The sequence below is a fragment of the Sinohyriopsis cumingii genome, chromosome 14 (assembly GCF_028554795.1).
Source record: "Sinohyriopsis cumingii isolate HCF-2022 chromosome 14, ASM2855479v2, whole genome shotgun sequence".
NCBI classification, from domain to species: Eukaryota; Metazoa; Mollusca; class Bivalvia; order Unionida; family Unionidae; genus Sinohyriopsis; species Sinohyriopsis cumingii.
In genome coordinates this window covers 62836590-62856580 of record NC_142974.1, presented here as the reverse complement: position 1 = coordinate 62856580, position 19991 = coordinate 62836590, and the positions used below count along the sequence as shown (strand labels likewise).

Genomic DNA, 19991 nt, shown 5'->3' with positions numbered 1-19991 from the left:
AAATAGACTAAATTTGACCACTCGATGCGATCATCAACAATCCAGACTCGTGTATCAGAAATAGTTAATCCATGTGACGAGTGAATTGTCATTGCATATCCTAACTTCCACGGCGATTTTTCTTCATTTAGTGCTTTTTGAACAGCGTTGATATCAACGGCGACAATATCATTTAATACCATTTTTTTTCTTGCCCTGACACGTCAACTTTGATATTTTGTTGTCGTGTATCGGCTGGTCGATAACATAACGGCACTGGTAATAATGGAAATTTATCTTGTTGTAGTTGAAATAATTCTCGTTGAAGCTTATCTCGAACTATTTTTCTACTAGCAACTATTAAGTCATTTGGTCTCCATAAATTTAAGAAATTCCTCATTGATGTTTCTGGAATTATTTCGCGCATAATCGTGCATTGAACTTTATTCGGTTGTCATCGAATTAATTTTTTTAACTTCAGTTAATTTTGCATCAAGAGATCTATAATCGGTGTCAACTTCCTCGTAGTAATCAACAAAATTCTTAAGCCAGTTATGAGGGGATTCACCATCAATTGGACCTGGCTGGCCTTGATCACCGCACATAATTACAGCTGTATTTTTCAACAATAACCAATCAAGAAATAATTTTAACGTTTCTAATGGGACGGTACAAATTTCATCAAATATAATAACTTTATTTATATATTTATCGCCCATCCGCGAACATGTCCATGTGCCACCGCTGTATTTGAAATAACTATGATAAGTACAAGAATTAACTCCACTTTGCTTCATTTCCTTCGCTAATCTATGTGGTGGCGTTAACACAATTAAGTCAGAATTTTTAAATAGTTCAATTACTCCAGTCGTTTTATCTGAACCACGTGACCCGTTCAAGTAGACGCACTTATGTCGCGGTATCGGATCATATACGCACGGTGATAAAGAAATTTTTGATATTTCACCATAATGATATTCATCACTATCTGCGACGTCGGCAGATTCACAATAATCAAAAATATTTCATTTTTTACCCTCCACTCGCCCCACTAACCATCTCTGGATAAATTTTCCAACTTAGACAAGTACTTGCTGTCAACATAAAATGAATCAGTTGCTACTCTAACTGCGTCATTGGTGAATTTATTTATCATCGAAAGTAAATTTATACTTACATATGCGAGCATCGATGATCTTGGATGAGTATATTGTGGAGATTCTCCATGAAGATAACTAACTATGGTACCTAATTTTGTTCCGTCATTAAGGTAAATATTTTCTCGATTACAAAATATACCTTTCGATGCGGTATCAGCGATTATAGAATCTAATTCAGCATCATCCATGATTAATCTAGAATAATGTCGTTGATAATTATGTGACCCACCCTTGGTAAATTTACCAATTATTTTTCTACCTAGATCTTTTACTGTTTTATCGTCGTGATCAGTTGGCAACCAGCAGACACTAGTTTGTTTTTTTTATACCATACAATTACTTCACTGACTATCAACGACATTAACATCGCTGAATCTAACATATATCGAAGCAGCGCCGTATGAACCCAACGTCGTTGCGAAAAATATCTGCCAAACCAAACGTAACAGATTTTAAGTAAATTTTTGGCAAATTCAAATGATACAACACGAGCGAATCCAGTCAAAGGAAAATCTGGTAGTGGACCATTAATTGATACTTGCGTCATTTTGCTAGTGGATGTCCAAATTGAGCAAAATATTTGGCACACTCGCCATATCCTAAAAAACTTTCAGGATAACACGCAACCATGTCAAATGATATCATATTGATGTAATTATATTTAGTATTCCATAATACGCCGTGTCCGTATTCGACGCAACTCATCTGTATATCTTTGAGAAATTTCTATCGCGTTGGTTTCCAAAGATTCTTTTTCCTTTCAGCAACCGATGGAACAGTAAAACAACTAACTAATAATTGTTCAGAATTTATCGAGTATTTTTTCGCTAAATCACTCATTTCGTTATGTAATAATTTATTTCTATATAACTCACCTTTAGACCGCACAAAGTGATCATATTTTTCATCGCTGCGAAATAACCACACTGATACTGGATCGGATTTACTTATTTCATAAATAAAATTGAACATGTCCGTGGAATTCTCTACGGGATAAAATTTAACAACACGATCTCGCGGAAATATTGTCACCGAGGACGTCCAAGCGTGTGAATTATGATCAACTATAATACTTGGTGCTCCTCGAGATTTATACGATGATTCATATAAAGTTTCTCCTGATAACGACTTCACTGTTATTGGAAATTTTAATTTCCCCGACAACGCAGCGACATCACGTATTGATGCACCATTAACAACTGATTTTGCCCAAGTATTTATGTTTGATAACCTTAAATCAGTTAAACCTGATCCACGTTTTGTATTTTTTAAGTGTTCTATTACTCGTTGAGCTACACAATTCATCCCAGAGGACAATTTCATCAAAAGCGAGATTTTTAACATCTGGTTTATCATTTAGCCGATAAATTCCATAAACGACCGCGGTGACAGGATAAGATCTAGCATAGTACGGTTTATCTATGACGGTTAGCAAACCTGGCTTTGAACTAGCAAATAAAATAACATTTTTCTTCCCGCTAATTACAGGATCACGTTTATTGCGGATAATCCATACTTCGTCGTCGGTCATTTGTGCAATAAATTTTATTCCAAATATAAATTTCTCATCTCGGTGATTAACTCTGATATAATCGATTATATTTTTTGCTCTTGCATCGGTCATAGTATTATCAATTTTATTTTTTTTCCAAGTTGACCATACATGAACCGCACCGTCGCTATGACACTCTTTCTTAGCTTTATTAGCGTCAAATATATCATGTTCAACCTCGTCGAGGTCAAATAAATTGATTGTTTTATATTAGACAAATATCTAAATAATAATGAATCATTGCAAATGGTTATTGGTCGGTTCATTGACTTGTTGTGAAAATCATTCAAAAGTGAATTTTGTGGCGAACGTATGCAAGCTATTCGTAGAGGTCATCCTGGACTAATCAGATGTATAAAATACAAAGTTGGGACACGAGCAAAAAATCGACTGTGTATACGCTGTGGCGGAAAACGTTATCGAGAATTTAAACGACATTATGATAAAAGAAAATCAACGACGATGACAGAATCATCAAATGCGAGGAAGATTATCTAGATAGGTTTCCAAGCAAATCTTGATTTAGACAAATAATAGTATATGAATTCAACATTCATAAAGCACCCAACCGTTAATGACTACGAGACATCATGTAATGGCGTTGTGAGATACTGCAAATAGAGAAAGCCATTCGGAAATGCTAATAATGCCGGTTATTTAATGTTTACCTCCTCAAATCCCCCAAAAACTTATCTAAATCCACGGGTTCGTATGTGAATGTTTTAACGGACCAATAAAAGACGGTCTTGTGATTGACCATATTGATGGAGATAAATTGAATAATAATTTATCTAATCTTCAAGCGATTACAATAGGTGAAAATTCTTCACGAGGAAACACCGGTTGTCATCATAGTAGCGCCAAAACCGTTAAATCAATAAACATGGAAACCAGCGAGGAAATAATGTTTCAAGCAATGACAGCTGCTGGAAAATATTTCGATATTAATTCACGCACGATCCAACGTGTTGCAGATAAAATATATAAATCAGCATTTTCTTATCGTCTTGGAGAATGGATCCAATTTCATTATATTCCTTTGATTGTAGATAATTAAATTTATTTTAGAAACATTAAAATTATATTTTTTTTTTGCTTTTAGAAATACAATATTCACTATAATGAATGAAGAAAATATCAATAATGTAATTGAAGCTATCGAGAAATTAAAAAAAATAAAATAAAATTATCAGACGATTTGGATGTTGAAAATATCATCGCTGACTTTGAGACGCTAGTACAAAACAAGCACGAGGGCAGATACGTTTTGCCAGGCGAATACAAGTATATAAAGAAAATTCAGTCAGCGATGCATCAGTCACTGGCATCCGTTGATGAACACAAATAAAAGATGTTGCTTTGTTATGAAATCCGGTCGAGAAAATTAGATCAGAATGATCTCACGAATATGAGGAAAAAAAGTAATTAATACTCGTATAATACAATTAAGAAAAATAGTGAATGACGAAAAGTAAATTTTATTCACTGAAATTATTTGTTTTTATTAGATTTATTTGTTTTTTTACTTAAATTTATTTGTTTTTTTACTTAAATTTCATGTAAATACCCCATCAAAATTACACAATCGTACAAAGTACTTAACTTTGACTACCAAATACCACATCGAAAATTAAAAATCAAACAAATTTATAATTTCGAGTACCAATTACCCCATCAAAATTACAAATTTGTACAAATTGCGTGAGTTTGACTACCAATGCCCACTCAAAATTGTGAAAATTATAAAAAGTAATATTTTTGTTAATTTTTATTGTTTTTGTCTATTTTTGTTGCTTTTTCTGTATAGAAATATCCAAGATCCTTAGGATTTTGTTAGCAGATTGATATTTAACGTTTCTCCACGTAAATCAAGTAAATCTCCAGACGGATCAGTTAATCTCAAATTTATTCTCGATAACAAACTATTATGACATCGTAGATAAATCGGATTGATTGGTTCTTATATAATTAAAAAGCCTGGCGGTTATTTTGGTGAAAACGAGTAAAGAATAAATCCTTGTTGAATTTGATTTGATATTGTTGCATCGGCGCTATAGCTGTTTCGACGATATCACAATTAAGATTACCCGCGATGACTTCTGTTATATTAACTATTTTCGGTGAAATATGTCTGCCGCCTCCGTCATGACTATTATTATGTCTAAGTATAGCTGGTGGTGGTAACGATTTTCTCCACGCGGCTAGTAATTCAGGAAATAATTCATCAATGGTATCACTGACGGATTTTCTTAATTTACTAGGTTCAATATTACCAGAAAATTTAAAATTTGGTAATTCAGCATCGGTCAGCTCATATTCGGTTAAAAATGTTTGTTTATTTGGTTCATAATTTATTTTTTCTGAATTAATTTCTCGTCATAATATTCCACGTCAGATGCGAGCTGATTTAGTATTTCTACGCGCCTGATGATATCGCTGCATAAACCAGATCCATTAAAAATGCACTCACGAAAATATTGTTGTAATAATCGTAGTTGTTCTTTATGTTTTTGATTAATTTCTTCAAATACTTCAATAAAACTTCTTAGTTCATTCAACGAAGTATTAGGTTGATTTTCAATAACAAATTCAAATAATATATTATCTTTTCTATTGATATTATAACGTGAATTTCGTGTTCTTACATTATCTATGAGAGATAAATCATATATGTAAGGTATGACAAGATCGTGATATGATTTTCTGTCTGTGGTATAATCAGATTTTTTAGGTTCTGGTGGCGTTGGTGGATGTACTGGCATAATTTTGTGCCAACCTAGAACGGTTCTAATTGTAGATTGATAAATATCAACAGCTTAATTAGGTGAGGTTATTTCGATAATCGAAATTAACGTTGGGTTGTGAGCGGATATTTGTACTCCTGGTTCTTTATCTCCGGTTATATTTTTTTATTCTATATAATAATTCTTCATTAATCTCTTCGACTTGATAACTACCTGTTGGTAAGCCAACAACGATCCAGTCTGGAGTACCATCTGGTTTATTTTTATTAGCGAAAACAAATGAATTATTTGATAATGAACTACCAAAATGATTTTGATCTAACGTTGGGCCAGCTGTGATATTCTCGCAAATGTGATAGCGCAATCTCGTTGACGGAATTGCTATCGGAAAATTGATTCCAAATTCTGACTTAGTTGAACTTGCCGAGATCATCGTGGTTCTTCGCGGGATCATGTTTGTCACGATCTGCTGAAGTAATTCCGACATTATTAATATTTGCAGCTTTAATATCAGCCTGATTGTAAATTTTTATAATCATCGAGAACTCTAAATCGGATATAATTCCATCATTAAGACTCTCTGATAGCAACGAAGATAATTTTGTGTACGCGACCGTATAATTTTACCAAGTACGAAGATAATTTCTCATTCGTGCACGAACATATTTTTTTTGGTGATACTATTAAGGACTCCAGCGATCGTTGTTGTCGCGGAAATACAAATTGTGACAGCGACGGGAGCCATCATTTTTACCGCGGATAATATTATTCCGGCTCCTACAACCACCGCGGATACCGAATAAACAACCACGTCAATGATAACTAGTCGTCGTTGATATTTTTTTATTTTTGCCTGGTACATATCTATGATGCTTTTCAACGAAGTCTGCCACTCACGTGATTGATTGTATCTGTACTCGGACGGCGTCATTGTATTATTTTACTTAGTAAATAATTGAGGTGACTCAGATATAAATTCCATGCACCACCATGCTGATGTTGGCGTTATTGTTGTCCTTTCGAAAGGTTCTAACGTAAAAGTTTCATCGACGTTTTTATTCATCAAAATAGTTAGAAACCCAAGATATCTGTCGCTGGTATGTCTCCATTTGTAATCTTTAGCGATTATTCTGAATCTTACCTGAGAAAAAACATACAACCTGTATGCGACAGTAATTGATGCTGTGTATTTGAAAGTGTTATTTTCTGGTGTCCACGTTAATGATCCTGTTGATGTTATAAAGGTCATATTATTGACCTGTGATGAGGTTATCGTTGGTGGAATCTTACTATAGCTAGTTTTCGCGATAATTCCAGGAATCAGTGCTTCAACTCGTTTAAACTGGCCAATACTGGCATCAAAATTAGTAAATCTCCTGTTAATACTAACGAAAACCTCATCGTAGTTTACTTTATCAATTTTTGTATCAATGAAAGCTCTTGAACTGTTAATGTCATCGTTGGATTTTTTAATATTCTCATCAGATTGTTTTAATAGCCTCATCTGATTTTCCGATAGTTTCATTAATTACTCTGATAAAAGCATCAATTTGTCTAATAGATGGTCGTATATTTATAAATTCACCTACATGAGCGTCAAATTCGGTACGTCGAATTATATCATTTAATTTGATCTTACTCGTTTTTAATCTTCCATGTTGATCTTGCAAAATAACAACTTCGTCGGGATCTATTCCTGATATTGATAGAAGATTATTAAGATCATCCTTGGTTGCATACTTGGATAAATCAACGTCAGGTTTTTTTAACATTCGCGATAGTAGAATTCTTCCGTAGATGTCAACCATTTATAATATTGATTGATTTAATTTATCAGAAGTCCACTGACCTTGGGTGATTTTGATCTCATCGACTTTTTTGTTAAGTTCAACAAATTGTTTGTTAATTTCAACAACAGCTTTATCGATTTTTGAATCTAAGTCTTCAGTTGATTTTCTGGTTATTAAACTTAAATTACTAATATCTTCACTGACTTTAAAATCTAAATTTACAAAAGCTTCAGTGATTTTTGAATTTAGATTTTGAATAGCTTTATTGATTTTTAAATCTAAATTTTTGAAAGCCGCATTCGTTGGTTTTCTTAACATCTTCTTTGGTTTTTTCAACATTTTCATTGATTTTTAAATCTAAATTTTCAATAGCTCTATTAGTTAAATTTAAATTTTCAATAGCATTATTTTCTTTTGAAAAAATCTAATTTTTTAATGGTTTATCTGCTTTTTTAATATCGTCGTTGACTTTTTTGATATCTTCGTTGGTTTTTTCATATCTTTACTGACTTTTGAATCCAAATTTTTAATAGCTTCTTTGGCTTTTTTGATATCTTCATTGGTTTTTTAATCTATATTTTGAATAGCTTCATTGACTTTTTTAACATCTTCATTGGTTTGTTTGATAGTTTCTTGGATGCCAGGAAAATCACCTACGTGAGCGTCATACTCAGTTCGTCGAATTATATCACTCAATTTGATATTACTAGTTTTTAATTTTCCATGTTTGTCTTGAAAAATAACAGCTTCGTCAGGATCTACTTTTGATATTTCTAGGAGATTATTAACGTCGTCCTTAGTTGCATACTTAGATAAATCAACTTCAGAATTTTTTTAACATTCGTGATAGTAGAGTTCTTTTGTAGATGTCAACCATTTATAATATTGATTGATTTAATTTATCAGATGTGTACTTAAGAACAACCTTATGATATGGTTGAGATGATTTTGATATTGGCGGATCAGTTAGTGTTTGTGTTGGTAACGTCGAATACCAAATTGGAACATTTAATTGTCTGGCATAATTTAAAAATTCTCGTGGTGGTGCTAGCCCGTACGAGTCTAAGTAAATAATATGACGTTTATATATCGCGTAAGAGACCCAGTGTGTGCCAGAACCAACGCTGTCATCGATTTTTATGATCCCAGATTCATTTAAATTTGGGTGAGCTGGTAATTGATCTCGCATAAATACACCTCTGAAGAACTTTATTTTTTTATTATAGCAGCGTCAGATAAATCAAAATTTGACATCGGTGTGAATTTTTTTTAGTTTAAAATCTTTTTGGATGCCATTGCGGAGGTGTTCCTTGTAGTCGGATTCCTTTTCCTTACCAATAAGGATGTGTTCCTGGTAGCCGAAGGCCAAGTCTTTTTTTTTACCCTATCTTCCTCCAGTTATTTGTTGTGCGAGTTTAGTACCAGCGTATCTAGCAGCACCCATTGCGGCACCTTTTGCTATTACAGGCAAAGCAGCAGATAATAACGCTGGTAACGCAGCTAAAAGTGGAAAGAAACCACCAACTTTCATCGTATCCTTGGCGGCGCTCGAAGAAAGATCAACTTGGACGCCAATATTTGCCGATTTAGCTTTAGTAAAATTTTTATGTTGAGTTTTAGTTAGCGATAGTTTATTTGGACCACCGTGGGCAATTTGAGCATTTTTTAAAGTTAATTTTGCCCCGCACATTTTTGTTGTATTTGATTGGAGTTTTTCCACCTGACCATGAGTCAGAGTCACACTAACGTGATCATATGGTATTATAATTATATGATTGATTTAAATCAATCTCACATTTCTTCTACTGGAGCATCAATGATTCTCATTCGGCCGCTAATACCTTCAAGAAGCATAGTTTTATCACTAAGTAGAACAGTAACTGCTCTAAATTCATTATTTGCATGAGTAACACTCTTATTTAGTTTACATCTAAAATGCATGTCGATGACAGGTTGTTTCATTAAATCAAAATGTTCTAGTAAAAAATAAGAAATCGGATATAATTTTGTAAAATCTAACTGTGATATTTGTAATCCAGTATCTGGATTTTGATCTCGTCCTTGATAACTAAGTAAACGATGATATACACGTGCTACTGAATTATTAAAAAAATCTATTGATATTTCTTCGGATGGTTCTTGATGTCCATTTATTCTCAATGATACCTCGGAAACGCCAAGAGTATCAAATATCATATGACTATGTTCTTGGTTGTCTAATCGATTAGTATATTGAAGAGCAATAAATACATGTCTTGGCGCAGAATTACCTTGTTGTGATGATATATGCCAGGTAAAATCACTATTTACAGTACTAGGAGTGCTATCAGTAATCGTTGTTAACCACGATAATACTGATTCACCACCCTGATCCATTAAAGAAAGTATTTTACCTTCTTCAAGCATTGATGGAGTCATTACTGGCATCCATAGTGTAAGTTTCGATAATATAACCTCACCATTAACAGTGCCAGGAAGAAATTTCCAGATAGCATCATTACTGTTACCTTTTCGATGAAGAATAATTGTGTGTTTGGCTCCAAAAGTTACCTTTCTGACATCTCTGCAAAATCAAAATGTATGAGATAATGGAATCGCACACGAGAATTTGTTACGATCGCCTGACATCATTTTGTTACGTGTAACATCCTCTAGATTCTGAATATTGTTTGCTTCATGCATTACTAGAAAATCACCAGCCGGTCTATCTATTCCAAGAGTTGGATTAGCGGGTGTTGCAGTCTGAAGCAGTTGTACATGAGAAAATGAAGATGTACTAGCACTGTCATTAGTATCTTTGGCAAACATCATAGTAGGACCAGCTGATTTAGTATAATCATCTGAATACCTCGCTAGGCCTATAATCGTCGTAGCAACATCAACATCATTGTGAATTGATTCAATTTCCTTTCGATCAATCATGTATACGGAACTTTTCAATAACGCCATAATGCCATTATTAACAAAACGAACTGATGAGATAGCAGCGCCGTTTGGTGTATTAACACGGTTAACAACCGCTGTTGTTACAAGTTCACCAACAACCTCAATAAACGCCTAACAGGGCAGAAAATATATACTTGTATCCTGAACCCGTAGTCCATTTCGCCCAATTTTATTTGGATCAATTGCATCATATGAATAATGTTGATAATCTTTCTTTGATTCATCTTTACGAACAGCCGCATCCATGTCGAAAGCTGGGTCGGACTCTAGTTTAAACATTTTATTATAAAATTAATTATCTTCTAAAACGAAGATGATCCCCCGATTTTCGGCTTTATTCCTTTATTCATAAACTCCATTAGTTTTTGATTTTCCGCCTCTAGATTCATCAACGACGTTAATTTTTTATTTGCCGCGTCATTTATTACCTTGCTAACATCGTTAGGCGTCACTGATGTGCTTGGTAATTTGACAGAAACAGCATTAGCGGTAGCTTTTATTGTTTTTTTTTTTTTACGAATTAAGTTTAGTATTCTGTATTTAATGGTGTTAAACGATTTATTAGCGACGCTACCAATAGCAGCAGTAGCTTTATCACTAATAAAATCCATTGCCTTCATTGATAATTGTTTTGCAATAGGTCCAGCTTTAGGAGCTATTTTTGTAACAAATCCACTAACGACATTACCAAGTCCATTTCCGTAAGTAACCGCATATACTGGTAATCGCGAGTTTATTACTCGTACAGGTACATCTCTGCGATGATTATCGTATATGATCATTTTATTTAATTATTTATTTATTCAACAGCTAGTCACTGTGGTCACTGTGGTACTCGTCGATGATTTCATCAAATGTTCATAATACCACCTTGAAATAGTCTCCTACAGATATCGGTTGCTTCATTAATTATTTCAGATGAGTTATTTCCAGCTCGTTTTCCTCCAATAAGAACTTCTAATCGTGATACAGCATTAACAACATTATCGGGGTAGATAAAATTATTTCCAAAGCCGCTACCGGTAGCACCAAGATCTTTTAGTAAATTACAAGCTTCCTCCTCCTCTGGTGCATCCTGAAGATCTTCTTCACGAGGTTGTAGTTGTTGAGGTTTCTCTGCTCTCATTTTTTCCACGTTATTTTTAAATTTTATGTACCCCTGATCACTATAACTAACAGGTAATTTTTAGAAGCGAAATACACAATAGGAATCCAATTTTCATATTTTATTTCTTTGCCTGATTTTAGATATTGATCTCTTATCATAATCAAATGCAGCAATTCTGATTAATTCTTCTCGATTTTCAAAAGTATCAAGAGCATCGTCGGTAAACATCATGTGAGGTGATTTTCTTTCTTTTGGTATTGGAGAAGAAGGTTGTTCTGGTAATGGAGAAGGTTGTCGTCGTGCTTGCAAGGGTGAAGAAAGTTGATATAAAAATTCTTCTTCTTCATCAATTTTACCCCCTTTTTTCTTTCTTTTTCTTTTTGTTCTATTTCTATCTGTAATTGTATTCCTTCATTAAAAACTTTATAAATAGCATCACCAGGAACTAATCTAGGTATATCTCGTTTTAATTTATACAACAAATCAATATAGGTCTTACGAACTTTAACTTTTGCAAGATATTCTCGTTTTAAAAAATCTTTTCTATGTTGAAAACTTGCGTGAGCAAACGCACCAAATTCAGTTATATCTTGTTTGTTTAGAAATTGACGCTTTTTTTGTGTGCCTAAACCACCTTCAGTAAATTTTTCTTCAATATGAATATCTTGCTTAGGTCGAGCTGAAGCTGCAGGTTGTGCTACAGGTACAGGTTGAGGTCGAGTTTGTTCTTCAATTTGTTTTAACACTGGAAGGATACCCATTTTTTCACATCTGGCTCTTCAACATCTCCTAATAGAACTCGTTCAGTGGTTGTAGTTTTATTGTTTAAATAATAACTCATTTGACTCAGTAAATCCTTGTTTCGCGTCCTCAACTGCACGTATTTTTCGTTTGACAGATTCTCTCAAGGGAAGATATTTCTTTATTGCTTCTAATCGTTCTCGCGCTAATCTAGCAGGAGATGATTCTCCAACATCCATTAATATTAATATACTAATAATTTCAATTAATCATTATAAAAAAAAAATATGGATCGGTGTCGACCAAATATTTTAAAATTTTGTTATTATTAGGAGCAGCCGAAGGGGCAGATACCGCTATGATGTCATAGACGTGGCCGGATCAAAAATAACGCCCCGTAGAAGCTTTTTATTTGATAAATGGAGCCTTCTAGAAAGAATTCTTCCGTAGGAGCCTTTATTCGGTGAAATAAACTTGGTCTGTTCGCCCCCTCTGCTGCTATAACTCTTTTCTGATTATATCTAAAAACAACGTTGAACAATTCCAGACTGATATTAAATGGAGGAATGAATAACCGTGTTGATCTCAAAATTACATATATTTACATATATTCACACTTTACCTAGTGTCATAAGCACCTTTATGAAACAAATGCAATCACGTTAATGGAAATATGAAGCTTTTGCAAGTAGAACTTCTTTTTCTACCATCACCAAATATCTTAATCAAAGCTGGATTCTCGAGTAAAAAAAATAACATCAAAACAAGAGCAAAAATCACATAAACAGTGAATGTCTATCTTAATTAACACGATGACCAAGTACAAGAAAAAATACATAGACATTACAAAAATGAGGAGACTTCTTAGGCTGCACAGACTTTTAAATCTTTAAAAATATACAAGTACTATAAATCACATTATGCTGATTTCAATGCTTCTACAGCAGAAAGAAGCTATCATTCCAAAACGAGAAATACCATTATCAGTGTTTTATGCAATATGATGTTCATGCTTGCTCATAATGATAAATATGTGATGTTTAAAAGATATTAATGAAGAATATCAAGCTTTTGAAATAAACTGTTTGGAGCACTTATTTAAGGTTGCATTGGATAGTTTCCTAAATTGACTAATGTCAAATTTCTTACCCTAAGGTTATTAAGTCTATATATATATATATATATATATATATATATATATATATATATATATATATATATATATATATATATATATGCATATATATATATGCATATATATATATATATGCATATATATATGCATATATATATACATATATATATATATTTATATATATATACATATATATATATATATATATATATATATATATATATATATATATATATATATATATATATATATATATATATATATATATATGTATGTATTTGCGAATGAGGGATATAAGGTTTGTGTTCTTCTTGAAATTGGCGTAAAACGTGTACAACCCTTCCCCGTATTTTTTTCGTATATAGACGCCAAACTATCGATGCTTGCTATGGAAACAATACTAGTCAGCTATAGCAGAAGACACATGGAGTTTAAGGTGAGTACAATGTTTACAAAGCAGCATTGATTGCGACTAATTTAAATTGCTTCAGGAAAGCTGATGCACTCTGTTGCTCAAGTTATATCACATGTAGGATGCATTGCTACTTTGTGCATAACTTTCATCACCTTTCACCTCTATTTGAGTATACACGAGTTTTCTGATGTTTTACAAAAATTAGATATATCATATAAATAGGCAATGTTGATTTTTAAGGTTGAACGGAAAGAATGAATAATGGTATGCATATTATTAATGTTTTTCTCATATGATGAACTGTTTAATATTTTAGAAGACGAAATGTTTTTGCTACTCCTTCTAAAATGATATATCAACATGGTTTGACGCTAACAAGACAGCCAGCATATGAATAGCTACCTTAAAATCGAACTGTTATATCAGCATGGATTTCGCTGAAAGACGTAGTATTATGTCTAACTGGTTGTAAATGAATATAACCTCGATCTGACTTCCAATATGGCCGTCACATAGACCATCTTCAAACTACTGGCAAGGCTAGTTTTTGAAAAATGGTCATATCGATATGGTGCTTTCACCAAAAGGCTTCTTATGACGTCTTGTTTGTTATAAATTGAAAACAATGTCAATATATGTCCAAAATTATCAGCATGACAACAATCTTGGAAATCTTATTTACTAATATCTCCCCGAAACAAAAAGTCATATCACCATGGGGTTTCTACCAGAAAACTTGTTACAGTGTATTGTTGGTACTATATAATGTTTTGCCGGTTCTAATCCAACATGTTACCAATCTAGTATCCACGTACTCTAATTTGAAGATTTTAATATTACTGAAGAAACCCGACTATAGTTTCAGCAGTTTAGAAATGGTTTTATTTTCAATTTCTAAGATTTATTTGCCAATAGAGTTTTAGCGCTTTGCGGGACTGTTGTTCATTTCTTAGGGTAACATATAGATGTAGAAAATTGATGCCTGAACCTTAAGCAATGGATAAAAAAAACAATAGAAATAAAGTGATTTTTCAATTCGAATCATAACTAAAACTTAAAATGTACGATTAAACGTGTTCAGTATATACCAGTGTTGCGTGGATGTGATGCTTGCTTATTATTTTGAATGTATTAGAAAGACGAAGAAGTTTCAAATATAAATGTTCATCACCTCATCAATTCATCAGCATCAAGTATTGGAATCAGCTTAGGAACCGATCAATGAATTTATCTTGGGGGGGGGGGGCATAGAAATGGGATATTTCTTTCGAACCGGAATATTATTTATTTCGTTTCAGTTAAGATTCTTTTTTTTATTGGATGAGATAAGATATGTTGTTTTCAAACCAGCATCAACATTATTTAGAGGGATGTTTTATTTTCCCAAACAATTCCAAACTCCCTCTACCTACAAAAGAATGAAGTGTCGGTCGCTTATTTAATCTGTGTATTTCTTCAATACAGTGCCAAAGTGTGTAGCTTTTAATTTCAGAACATTGTTAGATAAAATCAGCTGTAAATCTAAAACTCGTGAAATTATGATTTTAGAGACTAAGCTCGGATATATAATTTTTTTTTTATAAAGGGTTGGATATTTTCCTCACAAATATATTTCGTATATGCCAACTTATATTTAAGGTGGTGTAACACATTTTTCGCAAGTTTAAGGCCTATGTGCCAAACTTGAACATATTGCCAAGCCACATCCGTATTCAGCACTTCGTAGACTTTGTAAATGAGTCAAACTGACATGGGTAGGGATAAAACATGATTGTAATTACAGACACGTGCACATAATTTAGCGGCTGTATCTTACACACGACGTTTTTAAACTTTACTAGAAATGACCTAATGTAACACATTTCGAAACTGCTTTGAATCAGCCCATATAAATGTGCATGCGAACTTGTTCACATTGTCTTCTCATCATAATGATTTATGTATTCAAGCCAATGTTCTTCGAGATTATGATTAATTAACCTTAAACTTACATCTGCAAGTTTAAGGTATTATTTCAAATATGACGTTAAATATGTTTTCGATTTTTGATGTCATTCTGTATCCCAACATAGACGGCACATTCCTTGCTCAGGTGTCAGTTGACTAAATTGTTCTCTTACCAGTTAGTAATTACAATAATGTAATCTAGGTAATCCTAGTAATAAACATCGATTACTATATAGTTTCTGCTTAATTTGTTTAATTCACCATATGATCAAAATGCATGATGTGGTGACTAAAGCTTTTACATCAACTGGATGTATTATTGAAGAGATAGGCAGCTATTAAAATAAAATTTGTTTATAAAGAAAAAGACAAGAACTTTGCTTTATACACAGAACGTTTGAGGAAATTTCCGTTTCGATCAACCATGATCAAACTCTTTTCTGCGCCAGGCCTTTAACATGTACATAGTGACTTTGCATTTTCATTATGCACTTACAACCTATGCTATCAAATTAATAGAGTACAATGCCTACATGCAATCTCTGATCTTTTAAGGCCCCTGAGCAGACAATTCATAGGTCATATAATTATACCAAAATAGATGACAGAGTTATGAGCGACAATCTTTGAATGTTTTCCCTCTGATAAAAGATATGGCAAGGGTGTTGGTAGGAGTTGGGTGTTAATGTATTGTGTAAATGATATATAAGTGCGAAACCGTTGTAATTCTAGCAATGATATTTCACGCTTGAATGCAACTGTGTTACACTGATTCAATTTTCGCATATTCAGAATACTGTGAGATATCATAAAAAAGGATATATCTCTTGTGTTATGTTAAGAGTGATTGGTTATAAAAGAAGTTAACCATGTAGACAGAATGAAGAGAATGGTACAAATATTTACGGCTGGGCAGGATATTTGCTGCTTAGGGAATGTGACCGTTAAGGAAGGTTTGTTACATATGCTATAAATTTTCTCTACGCTTATGTTCGCCGATATTTATGCATAACAGTTTAATTTTGATATGCTTCATTAACATAATTATGTCATTTATTTCTATATTAGATTATATTTTGTCAAAACTGCATTTTCAACTGTAATGTATCCATTTTGTCTGCTTATATATGTGCAAAGAAGATAGCAAATTAGTTCTTAATTGATAGTGAACATTGTTTTGTCCGGAAACAGATTTCAGCAGCAAACTTATCACTATTAAATACAATCATCATTGCCTTTGCGATACTGAACGTAATGACTAACATTATAATGTTTAGTATATATTATAATACAAAATGATGATATCTGGTTTCGCCACAATAAGCTTTTCTATTAATTACTTGTATGTCTGTCCATTGTGCAGTATCAGGCAATTTTAAAGTTACATGTATAGGATGAAGGATGATAATAATTTTGTTAGAATGTTTTATAGCAGTGAACGAATTAATAGCTTGTAATAACTTCTCAATCAATTGCTTTAAAAAACTGTTTGTTTTTATTGATTAAACTAAAATATTAAAAAAAGTGACAATTGTCTCTTACACAATGGCGTTTTTAATTGGCATCATATTGTAACGTCAGTCTTGCTGAATAATGCTTTTCATTTCTAGTGACCGTGAACACATTCCTCGTGGCAGATCGGCGTTAGACTTGGCATCTTTCTGTCTTTAGGATATATACAAGTTTAACATATTGTATCTCATTTCAGTTATGGCGTCTACAATAGATTTCCATATTGTGGCAGATCAGTGCAAAGGAGATGAAAAACAGCCTGAATTATTCCAGAAATCTGAGATGACAGATATTACCCTCATAGTAGAAGGAAAAGAGCTACACTTTGTCAAGTTTTTGCTAATCCAGGGATCAACTGTCTTTGCCCAGATGATAAAGAGCAGTGCAGATCCATCACGGCTGGAACTTGATCTCGCTTATAAAGACATGATTATGTTTCTTGAATGTCTACATCCTAAATGTCTCCTGAAGCTTAATGGTAAATCATTCCATAGTTCGAACATAACGTTTTACATAGATGGTACAATTGGTAACTGTCACGTATGCTTCAAGATTGCTACTGGTAAATTGCACAAAGTGAAAGTTAAGAGCCGATTACGTTTCTCTCTGGTTCAAGATTATAAAACATGATGCGTCTTTCCAAATGTCTTATGTTTATGCTTCATAATAATGAACAGTAATATAGAGATTATACAAATCTTTCTTTCTCTTCTACTTTAGCAATATAAAATAAAGTGAAACTCCATACTTATAATATGAAGCAAACGTTTACTATAGGAAACCATCAACTTATATCCTATAATACGTTTACATTTCACAACACACATACATTTCACAACACAAATATCATTGTTGAATGCAAAGCTGCAATTCAATATATGATCAAAAACTTAACAGTAATAGCGTAGATTTGCAACAATTGTATTAGCTCTAGAATAATTGTAATTTGCCCATCTTGTCACATGATAAATATTAAGCGAAACAATCTAGAAGACACACGTTGGAAACAATATTAATATATATTCAACGTTAGAAGAAACCATTGCAACATATATAAGGTGATACGATACAGTTAGTGAAACACACAAGGACCATGACAATAACGACGTACAAATGGTTTAGAACTCTCGTTTTTTACTTGATAACAAAATCCTTACTGAAACAGTTGTTTATCAAAATTTGTGATATTTGATTGGACAAATTGCCGATAGAGCTGTACAAAACACAAGTAAATATATCATGCTAATCTCGAAAAGCTGGTTATTGTAGAAATAATTTAACCATAACCAAATTTCAAATATATATATATATATATATATATATATATATATATATATATATATATATATATATATATATATATATATATATATATGTATATATATATATATATGTATGTATATTGTAAGTGAAAGTCATACTGAACTATAATGACGGAATTAGCGTGGTTTTGTTCCACCTGGTCCAAACTTTGAAAATGTTGATAGTCAAAGTGTAGATTTAAAAAAAAAATGGTGTTTAATTGGGCTTAATATCGATATACAGGTATACACAATTTTGATGGCACAAAGGACTTTAGACGAATACAAATATGTATCGCACCAAAACATGGAATGACACTTAAATAAACTGGCCTAATCACAAACATTTTAATCTTGCATTATTACATTTGGTACGAAAAACTAGCAATTCCACCAAACTGCTTGTGACGAAGACTGTCTATTAACATTTTGTTTACAACTCGTCGTATGCTGCTAATAAGTAAGATTCACCCATATTTTTTGCTTAGGATTGTTGTCACAAGATGGATTTCATTGTCTGTCAGTCTCTGTGCATGATTACGCCAACAAGCTAATGAAAATATACTGCGTCATAACGATGTGGCTGCCGATATTCAAAACGTGTAATTGTGAAGAAACAAGAGAAAACAGATCATGGCACAAACAAACAGATGCATTGCTATCGTGTTGATTTAGTTTGTCGGATAACATGAGTTTGGCAGCACTACCAAACCATTTTAACAGAGAAGCAAACAGACCTCTGAACCCAATTAAAATCAATCAGACTTGAAACACCTGTATAAGTTTGGGAAGACATCACTTTAGTTTCACTTTTTCAAAAATTATATGGGCATGCCTACATAAATCATATTATGTACAACATCATCGATGGTTATTTATCTTTCTTTAATAAGTTTCTTAGCCTGTCTCCACAAAGAAACATTTCGCACCAAAATTATATTTTTTTAAAAACGTCCCTAAACGTTTTTTTCCCAACCTTCTAACTTTTCATAGAAACTACATATATTTACATGCAACACATTATATTTAGTCAATATATATTTTCAGTGTAGTTATATCATGTGTGCGAGGCCTGGGACTGACGTCCCGCTTGCCAAAGGAAAGTGAAGCGTGTCTCATTGCCTTTCCTTTCCAGGTGTAGTGATCGCCGCAGGACCACTGTCTCGCTTTTCTGGGCAGGAGGTTACGAGCATATGGCCTCTCATACACTATTGTGTCCACAGCAGCACCTTCACGCGGGGTCCCCTGTTTTCACAGAGCCTACTGTGTGGCGCAACCGAGTGCCCTGTGGTATAACTGGGTGGGCAGACTGGGCTCATTAGCCTCGGCAGGCAATCAGTCTAAGAGAAGGGAAACTCTGACTCCATACCCGGGATAATGAAGCTCGTTAGCCTTGTCAGACAGTTAGTCTAGGAGAAGAGAACTCTGATTCAAAACCCACCAAGTCCCATCCATTGGATGATGGCTCCACTGCCTTTTGGATATCTTAGGGAGAAGGAAAGGTTACGAGAGTAAACCCAGACAGAAAATCCGGATTGGAACCCCAAAGGCGGCTGGGTGTCGACTACGACTTCCTTCCGGCAGCTCCTGCATCCGCATTGGTGCCAAATGTCATGCTCAGCATTCCTTTGGACCCCACCAGCAAGGACAAGAGGGGGATC

At 33.4% G+C, this 19991-nt stretch overlaps 1 protein-coding gene across 1 annotated transcript in view; it reads left to right on the top strand.

Moving 5' to 3' along the window:
- LOC149783986 (uncharacterized) overlaps nt 1-19991 on the top strand; it is a 36260-nt gene that overhangs the window by 7241 nt on the left and 9028 nt on the right. Inside the window, exons 2-3 of the mRNA XM_089932092.1 lie at nt 13521-13591; nt 17226-17507. Coding sequence (XP_089788218.1) covers nt 17228-17507 — 280 coding nt within the window. The 5' untranslated portion in view covers nt 13521-13591; nt 17226-17227. The remainder of the gene's footprint in view (nt 1-13520; nt 13592-17225; nt 17508-19991) is intronic.